At 39.2% G+C, this 20,987-nt stretch overlaps 1 protein-coding gene across 3 annotated transcripts; it reads right to left on the bottom strand.

The window, feature by feature from the left end:
* Positions 1-266: 266 nt before the first annotated feature.
* On the bottom strand, positions 267-20,819 carry slc7a1a (solute carrier family 7 member 1a). Of its 3 annotated transcripts, XM_053644505.1 has the most exons (13): positions 20,724-20,807; positions 16,233-16,315; positions 14,482-14,909; positions 13,386-13,544; positions 12,831-13,002; positions 12,011-12,141; positions 10,544-10,766; positions 9,083-9,219; positions 6,515-6,617; positions 6,075-6,280; positions 5,693-5,844; positions 2,964-3,072; positions 267-2,744 (listed from the first exon to the last, which is right to left on the bottom strand). In XM_053644505.1, exons 3-13 carry the CDS (start codon positions 14,849-14,851, stop codon positions 2,557-2,559), a joined length of 1,950 nt encoding a protein of 649 aa, XP_053500480.1. In that variant the 5' UTR covers positions 14,852-14,909; positions 16,233-16,315; positions 20,724-20,807; the 3' UTR covers positions 267-2,556. The 3 variants fall into 3 exon arrangements, with proteins under 3 accessions (XP_053500480.1, XP_053500479.1, XP_053500481.1); XM_053644504.1 differs by lacking the exon at positions 16,233-16,315 and having other exon boundaries at positions 20,724-20,819; XM_053644506.1 differs by lacking the exon at positions 20,724-20,807 and having other exon boundaries at positions 16,229-17,882.
* Positions 20,820-20,987: the final 168 nt, after the last annotated feature.

The raw sequence follows: 20,987 nt of genomic DNA, 5'->3' as shown, positions 1-20,987 counted from the left end.
TTTTACAGAATATATATTTTAAGGTAAAGGGTAGTTATAGTGGGCTGGGCTGGGACGATTTACATATGTTCAAAATGTCTTTCAGGTTTAATTTCCATCCATCAATCCTTTTTCCATAACGTTTATCCTACACAAGGTCATGGGGGAGCCTGGAGCCCATCCTGGGCAACTTAGGGCACAAGGCAGGAGATATTCTGGATGGGGTGCAACCAATCACATGGCACAATCGCACACACGTTCACACATTACTGACAATCCGGAAATACCAAATCAGCCTACAACGCCTGTCTTTGGATGGTGCGGGGGGAAGCCGGAGTGACCAGAGGAGGCCCCCTATGCACGTGGAGTTCATGCAAACTCAATGCATATAGGGGGGTGGTAAGATTCAAACCCCCAACCCCAGAGGTGTGATGCAAGAGTGCTAACCAAAACCACCATGCCCTGCTTTAAACTCCATCCATGGAAATGTAATATCAGTGGGACACAAATGGCACCCCAGTAGTGGAGTAATTAATTTCATTTTTAACCAGAGTTTTAAGCTTGCATGAAAGTGTGTATACAGTTTTCAAAGGCTTCATTTGTGAGTGGATTTGAATATAGCTTATAGCCTAATATTACTCATCTGTACTTAATTACATTGATATACCCTTCATACTGTAAATACGTACTTGCACATAATTATGTGACCCTGAACATGCAATTTGGCTATTCTTGTAATAGAAGATATAAAATAAAAGAATAAAAATATCCATCCATCCATCCATCCATCTTCAACTGCTTACTCCTTTTCAGGGTCACGGGAAACCTGGAGCCTATCCCAGGAAGCATCGGGCACAAGGCGGGGTACATCCTGGACAGGGTGCCAGTCAGAATAAAAATATGGCAAACATAATTTTATTTACAGTACCAAATACAAGGTACAGTGATTTGAGCTACAGCACATCTCAACTATCCCAGGCTTATACAGTATACAAACAAAACAGCAGAAATGGTCCAAAAAAAAAAACAAAGACACTGTTCTAAAATGACAAAAGAACAGTGAGGTGTAAACAACATTACATTCTTTAAACCAAGAAACACACACACAGTGGGCTGCAAGATCTAAAATCTAGTTGTTCTCTACAGGTGAAAAATAATTCAATAATTCTGGTCAATAAACTTGAATTCCACTCACAGCTTAGCTGGTGGAAGATTGCATCTAATAGGACCTTTTTTGCACATATTCTACAACATTAAATGTATCTATAAAAGGATAAAAAAAAAAGTATGAGGAGTCGTTCTTTAATAAAAGTAGATGTTGGAAAATTGATGTAGTATAAGAGGAATAAAACACTTTGGATGTCCTGTTACTAAGAAAAAAAAATGTGACAGTTATAGTCATTTTCTTCATAACACCAACAAATTACGCATTATTCCTTAACTGCAATACCACCTGTAAATATTTACTGGGATAAATTCTGACTAATGGAATCGATGGCCTTTTCAATGTGGGGTAATGACAGGAGAACATGGTTATATTATTATAGGTGATGTGATTATTACATGTATGATAGTAATTTAATAGATTTTTAGTTATTTGCAATTGTAGATCGCAGATTAATTAACGCACTTCATCACAAATACTTTGTTTAATCTTTTAATCTATGTAAAGCATGTAATTAATCTGTGTCAGGAAACCACTGGGGTTTAACACAGGGACATTTTTTTATACCACTGCCTGCTATTTCCTCATTTATCATGATTCATCTTATTAATATCTTCACCAATAAGCTTATGGAAAAGTTTCTATTACCCAAACCTGACCTAAAAGGTTTTAGTCCTACAAACTCTCTTCAAATATTTGTGGGATGACTATTTAAATTAGCAGCCAAAAAACGCTATATGAGGCAAATAAATCTGCAAAGAGGAAACAGTTACCCAGTACTGGATATATAACCCTCTCAGTACACAGAAAAGAGCTTCAATCTTCCGTTTGTGTTTGCTACCACTCCACCAAGTGGCAGTAGAAGTAAAAGACAGCGAGGGCTTTCTATAAATACCAGTTGTACTAAATCAGGATCAGGGCAGCTCAGACTACTAGGTAACATGTGTTGGCTTAAACAGAATACTAAACAAGAATAAATAAGCCATATCTGGAGCAGATTTAATTATTAAACAAACTGTTAAACAGTTGTCCGAGAAAGACAAAGTGTCCCTGATTCTGTTGCAACACTTGTGCGTATGCAATATTCTAATTCAGTTGTAACGTGTGTAATATCGTAAATGTGCAATCAGATGACGAAGGCCGCCATCAGAGAACACAGTGGTCACATTTGGTTTGCCTTCAAACCAAATGTCCTTTACCTCTTCTTGTTTGTTTTTGGTTGCAAATTAGAATCCCAGAATCATTATCCAACAACAGGGCTCTTAGCCTCAGCCTCATGAGGAAGTAAGTTACCTAATCAACCACAATGCTGCATCTCCTCATGCTCAGTCTGATAATAGTTTGTGCTCTCTTGTTGCGGTTCAGAGAGAAGGTCAAGCAGGCAGTGCTGAAGCTCATCTGATCCTCAAGTATCAGAGCTCACCATCTTCATCATCCCCATCCTCTGGTTTTGTGTAGAGGAATGCCTCTTTTTCAGGGGACATAGCATCCCGGTGAGTATTGGTGGATTTACACACATCAGGCTCTTCGTCTGGACTGGAATGAATCAGAGCACCTTCTGAGCTGTGCGATATTCCATAGCTGAAGTAGATAAAAAAGCCTGGGAAGTAATGAGTGATAATGAATGAAAGGTGTGTTACTGAGCATACTGAGGCCATTATAAATACTTCTTTTAAACCTTTATGCAAGTTTTGCAAAATTTGCATACAATTAAATTAAAATACTGTTGAATTCTAATCCAAAAAAATTGCCAGGAACATAGTTTTAAAAGTTCCCTTATTAGAACATGTTCCTCTTTGCATATAATAATCACACATACCGATGCACATCCACATAGCAAAGCGTATCCAGGTCCCCCTGTCCAGCTGCGTCATCAGATACACATTAACAAACATGCTAACCACAGGGAGGAAGGGTAACAGAGGTACCTGCAAGCCAAAAATGTCAAATCATTAAACTGATGCATGCAGAAGTGATCTTTAGTAATATAACTATTACTAGATTTGTAATATAATCCTGAAGTTGTCAGCACCATTGTACTAAATGCCAAAAATCACTCAGCCAACAAACACTGGTAAAAATTTGGCATTCTGTTAATTAACCATCCACTTTGGCAGGGTTGTTTATCCCATCTAAATAATTCATACAAGTCTCAGTGTGTATTTCATCTTTACACATGTCACTTGTAGTACATCTCCTTGCACATGCCTATTTTTTTGTCTCAATAGCTAGACTGAAGATTAGCTAGACACACACACACACACACACACACACATCCTTGCAACACTGAATTGCCTTATGTTTGCTGCAACAACACACAATTAATACAGAATAATTCATTAACAATAAATAATTAAGGGAAACACCATGGTGAAGTGGGTAGTATTGCTGTTCACAGCTCCAGGGACACTGGTTCAGGTTAATGTCTACTGTTTTGCATGTTATCCAATTGTCCATTTTGGTTTTCTCTGGGTTCTTAGGTTTCCTCCACCTCCCAAAAACATGCTTGAACATTGATTGGCTATGATAGATTGACCCTAGGAGTAAATGTGTGTGTGCATAGTTCCCTGCAATGGACTGGAGTCTAATCTGGGGTATATTCCTATCTTGTCCCCAGGGGTCCTGGGATAGGCTCTTTGAATTCACTGTGACATGAATCCATGAATGAAAGAATGGTGTCAGAGAGGGCAGCAGAATTCCAAGGTCCCTGGTTTGAACCTTAAATGCGCAAAACAACAGGCCACAAATTTCCAGCCTTATCTATGCATGATTCATACCTATGACATGAAGACACTTAAGGTAAAAAAAAAAAAATGGTGCAAACCAAAAGTGTAAAAATTTCGGAATGTGATTGCTGGAGGATTCACATTTCCCTTGATCGCATAATTCTCCTTTGAAGGATAACAGGTACAGTGAGGGAAAAAAGTATTTGATTCCCTGCTGATTTTGTACATTTGCCCACTGACAAAGAAATGATCATTCTATTATTTTAATGGTAGATTTATTTGAACAGTGAGGGACAGACTAAAAACAAAAAAAAAAAATCCAGAAAAACGCATGTCAAAAATGTTATAAATTGATTTGCATTTTAATGAGGGAAATATGTATTTGACCCCTCTGCAAAACATGACTTAGTACTTGGTGGCAAAACCCTTGTTGGCAATCACAGAGGTCAGACATTTCTTGTAGTTGGCCACCAGGTTTGCACACATCTCAGGAGGGATTTTGTCCCACTCCTCTTTGCAGATCTTCTCCAAGTCATTAAGGTTTCGAGGCTGACGTTTGGCAACTCGAACCTTCAGCTCCCTCCACAGATTTTCTATGGGATTAAGGTCTGGAGACTGGCTAAGCCACTCCAGGACCTTAATGTGCTTCTTCTTGAGCCACTCCTTTGTTGCCTTGGCCGTGTGTTTTGGGTCATTGTCATGCTGGAATACCCATCCACGACCCATTTTCAATGCCCTGGCTGAGGGAAGGAGGTTCTCACCCAAGATTTGACGGTACATGGCCCTGTCCATCGTCCCTTTGATGCGGTGAAGTTGTCCTGTCCCCTTAGCAGAAAAACACCCCCAAAGCATAATGTTTCCACCTCCATGTTTGACGGTGGGGATGGTGTTCTTGGGGTCATAGGCAGCATTCCTCCTCCTCCAAACACGGCGAGTTGAGTTGATGCCAAAGAGCTCCATTTTTGTCTCATCTGACCAAAACACTTTCACCCAGTTGTCCTCTGAATCATTCAGATGTTCATTGGCAAACTTCATACGGGCATGTATATGTGCTTTCTTGAGCAGGGGGACCTTGCGGGCGCTGCAGGATTTCAGTCCTTCACGGCGTAGTGTGTTACCAATTGTTTTCTTGGTGACTATGGTCCCAGCTGCCTTGAGATCATTGACAAGATCCTCCCGTGTAGTTCTGGGCTGATTCCTCACTGTTCTCATGATCATTGCAACTCCACGAGGTGAGATCTTGCATGGAGCCCCAGGCTGAGGGAGATTGACAGTTCTTTTGTGTTTCTTCCATTTGCGAATAATCGCACCAACTGTTGTCACCTTCTCACCAAGCTGCTTGGCAATGGTCTTGTAGCCCATTCCAGACTTGTGTAGGTCTACAATCTTGTCCCTGACATCCTTGGAGAGCTCTTTGGTCTTGGCCATGGTGGAGAGTTTGGAATCTGATTGATTGATTGCTTCTGTGGACAGGTGTCTTTTATACAGGTAACGAGCTGAGATTAGGAGCACTCCCTTTAAGAGTGTGCTCCTAATCTCAGCTCGTTACCTGTATAAAAGACACCTGGGAGCCAGAAATCTTTCTGATTGAGAGGGGGTCAAATACTTATTTCCCTCATTAAAATGCAAATCAGTTTATTTTTGACATTCGTTTTTCTGGATTTTCTTGTTGTTATTCTGTCTCTCACTGTTCAAATAAATCTACCATTAAAATTATTGACTGATCATTTCTTTGTCAGTGGGCAAACATACAAAATCAGCAGGGGATCAAATACTTTTTTCCCTCACTGTACAATAGTATAGGGTGCACAGCATTACTCACCTTAAACGAGAGCTTGCTTTTACTCTCCGGCTGCCTCCAGATGATGAAAGTGAGAAGGAGGCACACCATGGCAATCACAATGAGGGTTGCTATGCTCCAGTTTGCAAAACCACCATGCACAGCCATGATGCAGAAAGTTAGGATCAGGAAACCTGCAACCCAACATACATACAACACTGAAGAAATGCCCCAGGAACTTCAGTTTATTGTGCACATTTGGGTGTGTACACCTTAGCGTGCAATTGAGTTTACTGTGTGGCTACAAGGAGATCATCCTTAGCTGGAACAAAAGTTAACATACTGTAAATAAACTAAAATATAATGCAGTCCTACTGAGAAAATGATAAAAAAGTAATTATTCCATCCATCATTCAAGTCCTACCAAGCAGGCTTGCACAGACATTGACGGCAGAGCCAGAAAGGCCAGACGGCTCTGAGTTGTTAGGGTAAACCAGCGTTTTGAAACTGAAGCGCTCCTCCATGCCAGGCAGAATGCCCATACTCGTAGTACTAAAGGATTCTCTCATCTCCAGCTCCTCGTGTGTGCTTGCCATCTGGTAGCCCTGAGCGGGCTGATTTGGTTGATACCTAAAACACAAAGACTTTCACTCTTAAGGTTTTTTCCCACAGCAATCACATTTGAGCTATATACTTTCTCAGTATGTTCTCATCAATAATGAGGTTATTATTTGGGGACAAATATAGTAGTTACACTAAACTACAATTTCCAAAATGTAAGTACTGTATATTATTGATATTAGACACCAACTGTTGACTTAAAACATGACCTACCACTATTTCTTAGTAGAAGATTTGACGCACCTGAGCACTAGCACACATGCAGCAACCAAAGTGTAAGCCAGGAGCGTGCCGATAGACATAAGATCGACAAGATCCTTCAGGTCAAACAGGAATGCCATGACAGCTGTGCAGAAAGAACACAGCCACAAGCATGCACAAATACACATTATTCAGGATTTGAGACCAAAAAAGGTCAAACAGTACATCCTCTGTAGATGGATATATTTTCATAATTTTTTTTTAATTAAAAAAAGAATTATACAACAACTTATGCAACCCCAATTCTGAAAAAGTTGGGACAGTATGGAAAATGCAATAAAAACAAAGAGGAGTGATTTGTATATGTACTTTGACTTTAAACAAATTTAAACAAAAAACGTATAATGACAAGGTATTTGATGTTTTACCTAATCAACTGAATAGTTTTTTTAAAGATAAAGGTTTATTTTGAAACTGATGCATGCAACACATTCCAAAAAAGTTGGGACAGGGGCAATTTAGGACTAACACTGATATGACTAGTTGAAATAAGAAGGCGATGTGAAACTGGTGAGGCAATCGTCTAATGATAGTATATAAAGAGCCTCCAAGAAAGGTCTAGTCCTTCAAGGGCAAGGATGGGTCGAGGCTCGTCAATCTGCCAACAGATGTGTCGGTGCAATCCAACACTTTTAGAACAACATTGCCCAAAGACAAATCGGTAGGATTTTGGGAATTTCACCTTTTACAGTGCACAATATAATTAAAAGATTCAAGGAATCCGGTCAAATCTCAGTGATTAAAGGGCAAGGCCGAAAACCACTACTAAATGCGTGTGATCTCTGATCCCTCAGATGTCACTGTCTTAAAAACTGTCATGAGTCTGTAATGGATATCCTGACATGGGCTCGGGAATACTTTGGTAATCCTTTGTCAGCCAACACCATTCGCCACTGCATGCACAAATGCAAATTAAGGCTTTTCTGTGCAAAGTAGAAGCCATACATCAACACTGTCCAGAAGCGTCGCCGACTTCTCTGGGCTCGGTCTCGTCTGAGATGGACAGGAGCACAATGGAATTGTGTTTTGTGGTCCGACAGTTCAACATTTCAAATAGTTTTTGGACAAAAAAGCAGTCGTGTTCTCCGGGCCAAAGAGGAAAAGGACCATCCAAGCTGTTATCAGCATCAGGTTCAAAAGCCAGCATCTGTCATGGTATGGTGGTGTGTCAGTGCCCATGGCATGGGTAACTTGCACATATGTGTGGGCACCATTAATGCAAAAAGATAAGTACACATTTTGTAGTTACAAATGCTGCCATCCAGAGCAGGACAATGCCAAACCACATTCTGCCCGGATTACAAGCGCATGGTTGCGTAAGTAGAGAGTGCGAGTGCTAGCATGGCCTGCCTGAAGTCCTGACCTGTCTCAGATTGAGAATATGTGGTGCATTATGAGGCTTCCGCTTCTAAGCTGAAAATTCCGCTTGTTAAACTTAACCAATTGGTGTCTTTAGTGCCCAAATGCTTAATAAGTATTATTAAAAGAAAAGGTGATGTTGCACAGTGGTAAACAGTCAACTGTCCCAACTTTTTTAAGAGTGTGTTGCAGTCATCAGATTTGAACTGAGTGTATATTTTCAAAAATAAATAACTTCACAAAGTAAAACATCAAATAATGTGTTCATGTGTTTTCAATATAGTACAGGGTGAACTGAATTTTAAAATGACTTTTTTTCCCCCCATTTTCCATACTGTCCCAACTTTTTCAGAATTGTGGTTGTAGATTCCGGGTATTTCACACACTCAACATAAAAATATAACATTGTGAATATCATGAACGAGTTTTACAACAGTTTTTCCCACAGCAAATTGCACTGAATTTCAAGCTCAATGTGAATAGCTTTAAATAGTGTTTCTACATCACCCAGTGTTACAAGAAACATTTTTAAATGTAGAAGGTCAATCACGTCAGTTGTCCTTGTAAAGTTCCAAGGTTTAAAAACACAAGCATAGCCCACTAAAGACTACAAACCAAAGGAAAGGACAAAGAGTAGATGAATAATTGACCTTGTTGCTTTATCTCTGTTTTCATCTATCTGTAATGTCATGGGACAACTTTCCATGCTACACAGTTTTCATAGAACTATATTCTATTACAATGCTAAATGATTTCTGATCATTCTTTGTGCAATTCAAAAATGAAGTGTCTCTTGACCCCCAGTGACGATTTAAATATCACCCACATATTGGAAAGACATTATCTTCAAAAAGGCTTGATTTCGAAAAATAAAAAGTGGGAAAATAAGGTGGTTACTAAAAAGAACTAGTGTATCAGTCCCTACCATATCAAATAGCTACTAAGGACTATGCTACGTTATGTGAAATTATACCCATGAGTGTTGACTGGATACCCATTGGTTGATGTGCTTTGTCATGATTACCATGGAGACTAAACCATTATAAACATTTAGCAAATTTACAACTGAAAGGAAACCACTCCTGTTCTAGAAATTTCTAAACTCTCTGTTTGTGTTGTAAACAATAACATGGTAACTATGACTACATCTGAGGAAGTTTCCATGCTTACTCTGGCAGGCACCGCTCTTACCGGACAATACCCCTGCGGCCATCGTGGCAATGATGGGTGTCTTCCTCTTGCTCACACGTGCCAGAAAAGAGAAGAGGAGACCATCTCGGGACATAGCATAGATAATACGAGGGAGAGGAAACATGGAGCCCAGGAGGCTGGGCATCGGAAGGTGGTTGAGGGGAGGTGATGGTAGGTGTACATTATAACAGACAAAAACAGAAAGGGAAAAAATAAACCTTTGCGGCAGTCGACACATCATTTGAAATGTGTCAACATGCAATCAAGGTTTCTGACTCCAGCAGAGAAACCCAGCAGACTCCCAACACCAACTATACATGATGAGATACTGCATGCACTATGACAGTCAGAGCTCAAAAGGACAGCTATATTGTGTCTCAAACTCAGGGCCAATGCAATGTTAGCAGTATTAAGAGCCTTTCTCACCTGCCAAAAAGCCAGATGTTAGAGCAGCAGGCAAGGGGGTTTTTGTTTTCGGGTTGATTTCAGCCATGTATTTGAAGATTAGACCGTCATCCGCCATTGCCCACAAGACCTGGGGCGTTGGGAACATGGTACCAATCAGGCTAGCGTGAGAGATTGGGGAGGAGAAGAGGCCATGCCATGCATGTGAAAGAGTGATAAATTGCATTCACTGTCCTATGGCAAAGTGCATTCACAGTCAGTGATGAAACCCAAACAGCAGACAATGCCACTGTGGTTTCATCAGAATAAGCAGTGAACAAAGAGACACACAGTTCAGTGCACTTAAAAATAATACAACTTTCTCCTTTCATAACAAATAAAACTATGATTAGATTGCTCAGAAGACAAAGAGATGCATTCAAAACATAAACATGATTTCTGCTTTTCTTTTTCTCAAAGTCATTTTAGGACTAACTATAAAACATACAGTACTCGTTCAATTATTTGATCAGTATGTCTTCTGATATGTTTGTGAACAGTTCTCTCACAGTAAGGAGAAGTGATACCATCATGTAAGGAATGCATTATAATGGTTATTAATGCATGAACAGACATGTTTTTAAAATGTGTACTATGATATATTTTATATAAGAAGTGGTATGATAGACTTTCCTGGAAAAAATAGAGAAATCAACTTAGCTTAAATAAAGAACAAGTAGTTAAGCACTGTGATGCATATTTTTAGCAAGGGGGTCGTATGTACAACCTCAGACAAATATATACATGCAATGCCATGCATGCATGCACAGGGCACAGTGCCACTCCACTTCCTGTTACAAATACAGTATGTGTACTGAGATTTTAGAAGAGTATTAATAAGTTAAGTCCAAATAAATTTTCAATGAAAGGTTCTGTGTGTTGGCAGATTTAATATGATGCATCAGATCCAATTTCTGAAACGTATAGGAGAACGAGGACAAGGAAGTGGTGCTGAACTGAACTTTGCTGTTCATACAACATCCGTTTAAATGTTTGTAATGTTGGCTTTGTGCTTACCTGGTGGAGAGGGCACACAGAGAGCCTACAGCCACTGCGTAGGTGGCACCCTCCCAGCCTACATATTTAAAGGCGACAGGAATTGGGCTTTTCCTGTCCAGCATGTAGTAAGGCATCATCATAGTAAGAGCAGCTGATACACTAAAGTAGGCGACAAAACAGATGAGGAGAGACGAGACGATGCCGATGGGGATGGCCCTCTGAGGATTCTTCACCTCCTCACCTAGGAGATATTTAAGTGACCTATGTGCAAAAACTGCAATGTCCTCACTGGCGTCACACAGCATGGAACAGTACAACGTATTCAGAATCATTTCTAATTATTGACTCACTGACAAAAGGCAGGCCTGGAAAGCTGTAATGCAAATTGGTTCAGCCACACAGAATGTGCATATTGCAAATACATTCAGAAATTTTCCCAGCTCAACTTCTGAGAAAAACTGGCACATACACACTGCTGGCATCAAATAACATTTTGCTTTGCCAAAGCAATTAGAGTTGAAGCATCTGAACAATATCCCTGTAAAAAGTCTCAGCCAGAGTATGCATCCTGAGGGGCTATTCTATGACAAAATAAAACTCTTCAAATCAACATTTCTTGCTTCATTTATTTCAAATTTTCGTACCTACTGTATAAACAAGTTTTGTGCTTTAAATAATGACAACTGGTCTGGGAATCCAGCTTCATAACAATGTTAAAGAACACAGTAAAAAAAACTTGATCAAGTTCACATTTTAATTAATGTATCATACTCGATATTTAATTAACATGTTAGTAATTACTTTTATAAACTCTGGACAGATCATATTTTCTCATACCTTATATTTCTGCTCATATTCTTGGCATTTCAGTCTTTCCACAATTAAACAATTATCAGCTGTGGCATTTGCAACATGTAGACTGACTTGCTCTGTGAAAGCTCGACAAAACCTAAGACCTAGAGTAAGCGCTGTGTATTTTCTGGTGCTGGTTTGCAGCCTGACTATGCTCACTGTACTTAGGATAAGGCATGGGAGAAGACTGTTGCTGCCAAAAGCAAAATAACATAGGAAAGGCCAAATGCCTTTATGGAGGGGGGTGTTGGGATGAACCAGACCCAAACTCAGCAGTGTGCTCTGGGGAAAAAGACATGCACAGGCAAACATGAACCCAATTCCACCAATCAGAGCTGAAAACACAGGGGCGTGAACATAGCTGAATGGCAAATATAGGGCCGGGGGGAAGAAAGTGCTCGGGAAAATGATGCTAGTTAAAACACTGAATAAGTGTTAAGAGAAAGGGAACTGGTGCAGAACAATATAAACATTTAGTGTGGTGATAACCAACCATAATTCAAAAGCAGCTTAACAACATGCTACTGTGTCATATATTTGAACTTAGCTAATTGCTACTGAGCTTGTTTTTGGAAAAACATTAGGTGATTGGGAGTTTCCACTTTCACAACTGCATCTTATACACTTACTCACCTGTGGTGGCAATGCAGTCAAACCCTACAAACGCATAGAAGCAGGTAGCAGCTCCAGAGAGGACTCCAGTGAAGCCAAATGGCATAAATCCACCCATTCCTAAGTTCCATTCCTCCTTGGCCTCTGTTGTACTTTTCAGGGAGGAGAAGAGAGGACATTATTTCACATAAAATGTTAAATGTAGTTTTGCGTTATAACAATACACCCATTCATTTTTATTATTTTACACCACAGCTCTGTTGAATTCTCGATTCTGTTTGGTCAGAAGGTTGATGAATTTTTTTATTATTTTTTTTTTTTATAACTGCAGCCCTGATCATAGTGCCAGCTGCAACACAAATCACAGGTTTATATTAATGTGCTTGTTCTAGTATGTTATAATTTCAGGACAAGCTGGATTTTATTGCATTTGTGTTTTATTAACTAAAAAATGATATTCGGAAAAAGAGAAGCTGGTGAGGGATTCTACTGCTTATACTCACTATAACATAACTGATGATTCAGAACGTACGATGTGTCATTCTTTACTAAATAAAAAATTATACAATCATTGCCTGGGTGCTGTGGTATAAGAGGTATTGGAAAGCAATTAACTTTGGACTGATAATAGCCCATCAAGATGGCAATATGAGGCAACAGTTTACATTGGTAATAATGTGGCAGGAAAGAAAATGTTACAATACCCCTCTACACTGGCAATGTCCCATAAACCCAGCACTAAATCTCTACTATCAACATGGGAATAGCTTTAGAGTTGATGATGAACCTGCTGTACTGGAAAGCACAACAGAAAGGAGATCAGCTTCTGCATGCTGCTCACTTGAATCCTGAGGAGTTGGTGGCATTGAGAATCTCATCAGGATTCAGTTGCCAGTTCTTGAGCGTGCCTTTGACCAGGCTTGATACCACCATGAACAGCAGCACCAGGACATTGACGCAGGTGAAAATCTTATTGACCATGGCTGACTCCTTCACTCCAAAGGCCAGCAAGCCTGTGTTTAAAAAATAAATAAATAAATAAATAAATAAATTCACATTATAATAATTTGACTTTGTGTTGCATAGAAATCACCCTAATCATAAAAACTATGGGAATTAATTTACATTTATGGCATTTGGCAGAGCCCTTATCCAGGCTGACAAACATTTATCTAATTTATACAACTGAGCTGAGTGTTAAAGGCCTTGCTTAAGGGCCCAGCAGTGGCAGCTTGGGAGTGCCAGGATTTGAATTCATAACCTTCAACATATTAACCACTGACATCTTAACCACTGAGCTACAACTGCACCATTAATTTCGAAATAAACTCACACAGTATGTGTTTGTGTAAATTATATTACGTGTCTTTTTAAAGCTGATTAACCAATGAAGTACCTGTGAGAATCAGAATGATGGCCACTGCGAACATATCTGGGTACTCAGCCAACACACCCGGGACATTCATGCTCATGTACTGACGACAGAACAGCTCAATTTGTTTGCCGATCAGCTCATCAAACGTGGCGCTCCAGGCACGAGCTACACTGGCTGTGCCTTTCCAATTAGCAAAGAATGAGAGAAGATGCAATAAAATTATGTTGCATGGAAATGATACAAAGAGTATTTTAAAAGGCTAATTTAATGAGAGTAATTCATCAAAGGGCACTCATCAGAGGGTGTCAATCTATGTCCAAAAACAGATTGCAAAATAAAGCTTTAGCCTAAATTCAACTTAACTTGTTTTATACTCTCACAGGCCACTTCTCACAGGAACATCTGTACCCCTTCTCAATTATGAAATTATCCAATCGGTCAATCATGTGGCATTGCAATGCATAAAATAATGCAGATACAGGTCAAGAGCTTCAATTAATGTTCACGTTCACCTAAACTGGACAGTTGAAGACTGGAAAAGTATCGCTGGACTTCTGACAATCCTGAACTGTCAAGTTTGGGTAAGTCTGTGCCCACTGTTGTCTGTAAGATTTCTGTTCTTTGCTGAACTTCTGGTGTTGCAGTCCATCTGCCTTAAGGTTCAATGTGTTGCGCATTCTGAGATGCTTTTCTGTTCACCATGGTTGTAAACAGTGACGATTTGAGTTACTGTAGCTTCCTGTCAGCACAAACCAGTCTGGCCATTTTTCCCCTAACCTCTCTCATCACCAAGGCATTTTTGCCAGCAGAACTGCCACTCACTGAATATTTTTTGTTTTTCACACCATTCTGTGTAAACTCTAGATTCTGCTACATGTAAAAATCCTAGGAGCTTCTGAAATACTCAAATCAACCAGTCTGGCACCACAACCATGGCAAGTGTATATGCATTCCTATTAAAGTAGCCAGTGAGTGTATAAGCACATAAATAAGCAAACGTTTTAAATGTTCAGTATATTGTTATTTATATGCATAATATCCACTTTATTGGTTTTAAATGCTCTTAATGTAAAATTTAACTTTAAGTCTGTATAAACCTCTGTACGTATGGCCCTACCTATGATATAAGAGAGGATCAGATTCCAGCCAGTGATGAAGGCCCAGAGCTCCCCCACTGTCACATAGCTGTACAGATACGCTGAACCGGTCTTGGGTACTCGTGCCCCAAACTCAGCGTAGCACAGGCCAGCCAGCACTGATGCCATGGCAGCGATGAGGAAGGACAGCACTATGGCAGGTCCCGCATTCTCCCTTGCCACCGTGCCAGCGAGGACGTACACCCCAGCCCCTAGAGTGCTGCCCACTCCCAGAGCCACTAGGTCAAATGTGTTAAGACATCGTGAGAGACGAGAGTCTTCCAAGCTGCAATCCACCACTTTTACCCGGAGCAGCTGCTTGCCAAAACTCAGAAGCTTCTGCAAAACCATGGCTCATCCAATCCAGTTTGAGCTGGCCTGATCTGATCCGTTTCCACACACAGCCTACCTATGGGAATGGCAGGAAATGAGTAATGGAAGTGAGCTGGTGTGTAAATTTATTAAATTGGTTGCCAAAGGAATGATTGAACAGTGTGTTAACAGTGTATTTCAGAGTTAAAGCATTTTCACCAAAGAGACAATTGGGCCACTCTATCTAATTCATATTTCAATTTGCATGTTCAGTTGTTTGATTGATTTAGCTCCTTAGCACATATTATACCATCATTTTTAATTTATTGTAGTTCAACATTAAAAAAGGAACATTTTGTGCTTCCAACTCCAGAGTATGAACTGGCAGCGGGAAGCGGCTGTGAAATGATTTATGGATTCAGAAATCTCCAAATCAGAATAGAACGTAATTTGTGTTCACATCTATAAGAAGGCAGATGAATGGACTCAACCCAAAACAAGCAAATACAGTTCACCTTAAAAGCAATTCTAGAACAGCAACAAGTCCATGTAGTCAAGAGAAAGATTACAACAGAGTCAAATGATGCAACATCAAACTCTATGTAACATGCAATATACAAGAGACAGTCACAGAGTTTGCATGCTCATAGCCATAAGCGTTGGGTAAAGTGGAGCAAAATCCATCAAGTGTGTTAACTACTACAGAGGCTAAACCATTTTACTCTTTTTTTTTTTTTACTCATTTTAAGATTTTTTTCATTCATTTAATAAATTATGGGTATAACAATGTAGCAAAATTAAAACATCAACTGATGATTCACAATTACTTCTGTCCTTAACGTTGATTAACACATGTTCAAGAGGTAAAGGATAAAGTGAGGCCATAAGGCAGAAGAAAGGCCCTAATCCAGTGGTATTTTAGATAAGTAATAGGTGCTATAAAATGTCAGAGAGTAATTGAAAGCCTTGTTAAAGGTCTCTGGCCCTTTAAGATCTTACTTACAGACACTTTTTTGTGCATTTAAAATATAACTTAAAGCTGAACATTCTTATTAAAATAAAGATTAGAGTTATTCGAACTTATAGAGTTATACTAAATGCTGACATTGATAAAGTGTGAATCATATATGCATTTTCTTGCATTAAAGTCACAGAGAATTTCTCCTCTGTTTCAATAAGACATGCCTACAGCAAAATGCAATCCTCAAGCAGAAGCAGAACAGCTGTCCAAAACAAGTGGGGGGAAAAAACAAAACAAACAAAAAAACAGTAATAGCACTGATGACTGCCAACTTGACAGTTTTCTGACAGAAAAATCCCTGAAACAAAATCAATTTCATGCACATTTGTGGGAAGCCAAGCAAACTCGATAACCTCTCTACCACAGCAAAGAAGTGAGGAATACAAGAGCTTTACCTACTGTTAGTGAGAACCAGATCTGTGTATGAACTCCTGTCTACTGACGACCTCAATCTCCCTCACTGCTGCCCTACAAATAGCACACTGACACATCACATGTTCAAGTTATTCCAGGCAGACTCTGTGTATGTGTGTGTTCAGTAAGGCACAGTCAAGCCTTCAACTTCCAAAACCATTCGAAGAAACATACTCACAGAAGTCATAGAGGTCATGTTTAACTAGACAGCACAAAAGAACAAATGAAAATGGTTGTTTGATTCGAATAGATTGTAGAAACAAAATGGAAAGAAAGTCAGCATATACACTGAAGTGACCTCATACAGTGGGGTCGAAAAGTATGAGAACACATTGAAAAACTGGAAATAATGTAAAGGTTTTTGATTTTGAACATTTTAACACAAATAAAGGAAATGTTCAGTACCTTGATTGAATATTCAATATTCTGCAGTATTTCTAGGACCCTATTGAAATGTAACCAAATTTGTGATATAGACCATGCTATATCCTTTGTACAAAAGATAAGCTTTTTGTTGAGTCTTATCCTTTCCATTGAAGCATGTGTTAAGATGACACTGCCTTGGATTTGACCTAAGATAGACTGTCTCCACAAAATTGAGTCCATGCCAGCTCTCTAAAATTCGTGTAAATATTTCTAAGATACTACTTTTCACTCAGGTTATGGCTGATAATATAATTTATAATTTAAAAAAATGTGTACGAGAGCAAAATAGAAGCATTTTCACTGGTCTCAGACACACCACTAAACATCTTATGTTCCCAGATGACTTCTTTCAGCCAGATCACACTCACACACTCCAGATAACAAATCAGCACGGAATGACATTCCACAGAGGGGATATGAGGCTATGTGCATTTATAGTGAGTATGGAAAGAGCTGAGCGCTCTAAATCAATCTAGACAGTTCCAGCTGGAACTGATAGCAAGGTAAACAGAACATGCATTGAGCATCTAACATTGCTTGTGTTATTGAACAGGGAGACTAAAATGAAGTACACATGCACACACGCACATGGGATAAATTAAGCAGGTGGGAAGAGCAGGGGTGTGGTGTGCCACCCTCCAATCATTTTGCAAGGCTTTGTTATGGTGTATAACATGCAACACATAATATAAAGGTTCTAGTTAGGTCACTTTCAAGAACCCTAAACACAAAAACATAGCATCACAAGACTGTTGTGTTCTTATTAGTGAAAAAAAAGTAATATTGTAAAATATATTCAGCTAATCCCAAAACTACTACATTTAGAAAATTTTTTGGTCACCTGGACAGTCTGCGATCAAAAGAGAAAAACTGGGGACACTGCTCCAGCTGGGGGCCCAGGGGATCCAAGGACACGATCAAGTTTGATTAAAATATGTTGGTCGAAAAAGCAGGTAGCGGTCTTCTTACAGACTTGGGACTTTTAATGTAGTTTGGAAGACTAAATCATTTGTGAACACACTCAACATAAAATCTAACACACACACACACACACACACACACACACACACACACACACACACACACACACACACACACACATATACCTCTTAGACTTTCTGCTGAATGTCACCATTACAAGGTTATGTCTGTTTTATTTTGCCTGACTAAGAGTAGCGTTAGAAAGATCAAAAAGGAATATTTCACCCTGTCATCATACTGTACCAGTATTATATGTCATCATGTTGTACCAGTATTATACCTGTGGCAATGACCTTCCCATCCACCAACCCACTCACACCAAATACCTGAATAAACATAGCAAACATATTTTTTTGTGCTCATGTAATTAAATATCAAGCCCATATTACATTATACAAATTACACAAATATTATGCAAATAGTGAATATACAGGCTCTAAAACAGTCTCTTACGCTCTAAAGCTTTAGTCAAATTACAGTTACATATCTTGGAAGGTCACAGATTTGAACAGAAGCTCAATTTCCAGCTCACATGGAGATCACAGCCAACCGCCAGAAAGGTCATCCATATTAGGCGTCAGGTCAAGTTCACACAATGCTCCAAATACAGAAAGTCAAAGTAACTATCTGACTTTCAGAGTGACATTAAAAACACAGTACTCTCCAGAATAACAACTGACTTTGTGGTCAGTAAACCATTTTTGTGTTGATTTTGATGTATGTTTTGGACCATTGTCCTGCTGGAATATCCACAGCCCATTTTAAACTTTCTGGCAGAGGCAGGCTTTCATTTAATATCTGTTGATATTCGTTAGATTCCATGATGCCATGTATCTTAACAAAATGTCCAGGTCCTCTGGCAGAAACAGCCCCAAAACATTAAAGAGCCACCACCATACTTAACCGTGGGCATGCGGTACTTTTCCATATGGCTACCTCTCTGTGTGTGCCAAAACCACCTCTGGTATTTATTACCAAAAAACTCTATTTTGGTTTCATCTGACCATAGAAGTTGATCCCATTTGAAGTTCCAGTAGTGTCTGGCAAACTGAACATGCTTGAGTTTGTCTTTGGATGAGAGTAGAGGCTTTTTTCTTGAAACCCTTCCAAACAACTTGTGGTGATGTAGGTGAATTCAGATTGTAGTTTTAGAGACTTTCTGAACCCAAGATGCAACTAACTTCTGCAATTATCCAGCTGTGATCCTTGGAGATTTTTTAGCCACTCGAACCATCCTCTTCACAGTGCGTTGAGACAATATAGACACACGTCCAATGCCAGGTTGATTTATAACTTTTCCAGTTGACTGGAACTTCCTAATTATTGCCCTGATGGTGGAAATGGGCATTTTCAATGCTTGTGCTATTTTCTTATACCCACTTCCCATTTTGTGAAGCTCAACAACCTTTTGCCGCACATCACAGCTATATTCCTTGGTCTTACCCATTATTATGAATGACTAAGGGAATTTGGTCTATGTGTTACCTCATATTTATACCCCTGTGAAACAGGAAGTCATGGCTGAACAATTTCCTGTTCCTAGTCACTCAGGTATACTAAAAAATTTAAAATATCAATGGGAATATACTTCAAATATATTTTTCTCATGTGAATTCATATGGGCGCCAACAACTGTTGCACACCAATATTTAACAAAGTTTTTTTCTAAACCTGTGTTGTATTTGCAATTGTTTGATATCCATGAGGGCAGAGAATTTTTGTGAATTATTAAGCAATAAAAATTATTTTCACAACCTTCTTTGCTCATATCTACCAGTGGTGCCAATATTAGTGGAGGGCACTGTATGTCACACAGTGGAGATTATGTAGAAATATTATTCGTTATTGTGACATCTTTTTTGCAATAAACCTTACAAAAAATTTAAGGTTTTCATTTGACTCACCCTCATAAAACAACATGTTTCCACACTCATGAAAGTGAAGAAAAAATCAGTTTAAATCCTCAGTATTGCTATTGCAGACAAATATATATTTATCGTCCTTAAAAATATGTATGGAAAATCAACCATAAAGATAGCCGTAAAATATAGAACAAATACAAATGGATTATCCTGGCTCTGTAGTATTTTAGGTAAATCTTAAAGATGGGAAAGATCCAAATCCTTTTATAAATACTACTTCTCTTACTAGGTCAAGTACAAACAAACAAATAAATAAAAAGTAAATGTAAGCATGAGCCCACAATGTAGGCCTATATGTAATAACCATTAAAGAGGAAAGCTTTTTTCGTAAGTTTCACCAGCAATGCCCAAACTCAAGAGAGCAGGATTGTTTGTGTTTTCTCAAAACGCTCAAAACACTACAGGGTATCCAATATTGGCCAAAGTCATATAAACACACAAGTCAAACCTGCCCTACTCCAACCATAAAAGCCTATTTACAACATAATCCGTGTTGTTGTGGACACAAAGAAGGGATGGAAACTCAGATCTTTATGATAAACGGTTCATTCTCATGTTCCTGAATGGGAAGCATGCATGAGGTGAAAGGTGGTAAAGTCATTGAATCGTACGATTTTAAAATAATATTTATACAGAACTCAACTAAAGAGCAACGGCCCAGGCGCGCATGCGCACTGTCCAATTTACAGCCAAATTTCACAATAACCAGCTGCATTTTCTCACCTAACAGTTTGTACTGTAAACACTGAATAAGCTCATGCGCCTGCTCAAACAAAGCTGGGTGAGTCATTTTATTGTATTGTTAGACCTGTGGAGCATTTGGTTGTGGAATTATGTAGTTAACGTTAAACTTTTTTTTTTTCAGTCAATAAAAGACAAATTTACAGAAGAGTTTCTGGAAGGAAATCATAGTTCCCACTTGCAATACAGTAATTTTGGATCCACAGCACAGGAAGAGAAGAGTCGATTCGTGCACGTTTAAAACCGCATTAAAATGATTCGTCAGTATAGGACGCCACCTCCGGTACAAGTAAACCATTTCTACTCGGTATTGCGACAGATACATTTTACCACACAGAGAACCATGTGTGTCCATGTGGAACCAAAAAGATACAGCCCTTTTTGTTTGGATAGAAACGAGTCTTACCTGGAAGCCAATTTGCGCCACTATCCAGTGACTGTACGCTCACAAAAAATCTCTTCTCTTCAGGAAAGACAGCGTGTGTTTTTGCAGGGGTTTTTTTTTCTCGGTGTGTAATTTAAAAAGAGGCGTCGACTTTCGTCTTTTCACCATCTTTATTGGAGCTCACACCAACTCCGCCCGAGCTCTGTTATTGGCGGGAAACTTGACAAGCTGCAGATGCCATTACACCCACTTTTAGGCTGACCAGATGCGCACAGACTACCTGTA

The sequence above is a fragment of the Ictalurus furcatus genome, chromosome 16, assembly GCF_023375685.1.
Source record: "Ictalurus furcatus strain D&B chromosome 16, Billie_1.0, whole genome shotgun sequence".
NCBI classification, from domain to species: Eukaryota; Metazoa; Chordata; class Actinopteri; order Siluriformes; family Ictaluridae; genus Ictalurus; species Ictalurus furcatus.
Note: the sequence above shows the minus strand (reverse complement) of the source record. Positions and strands in the feature narration are given on the sequence as shown.

Excerpts from the sequence above, each read along its gene's own strand:
- slc7a1a (XM_053644504.1), bottom strand. The coding sequence starts at position 14,851 with ATGGTTTTGCAGAAGCTTCTGAGTTTTGGCAAGCAGCTGCTCCGGGTA. Across the intron at positions 12,142-12,830 it reads ACCAACTCCTCAGGATTCAA|TACAACAGAGGCCAAGGAGG; the intron begins GTGAGCAGCATG and ends CTCCCTGAAAAG. Across the intron at positions 2,745-2,963 it reads TGCTATGTGGATGTGCATCG|GCTTTTTTATCTACTTCAGC; the intron begins GTATGTGTGATT and ends ATTACTTCCCAG.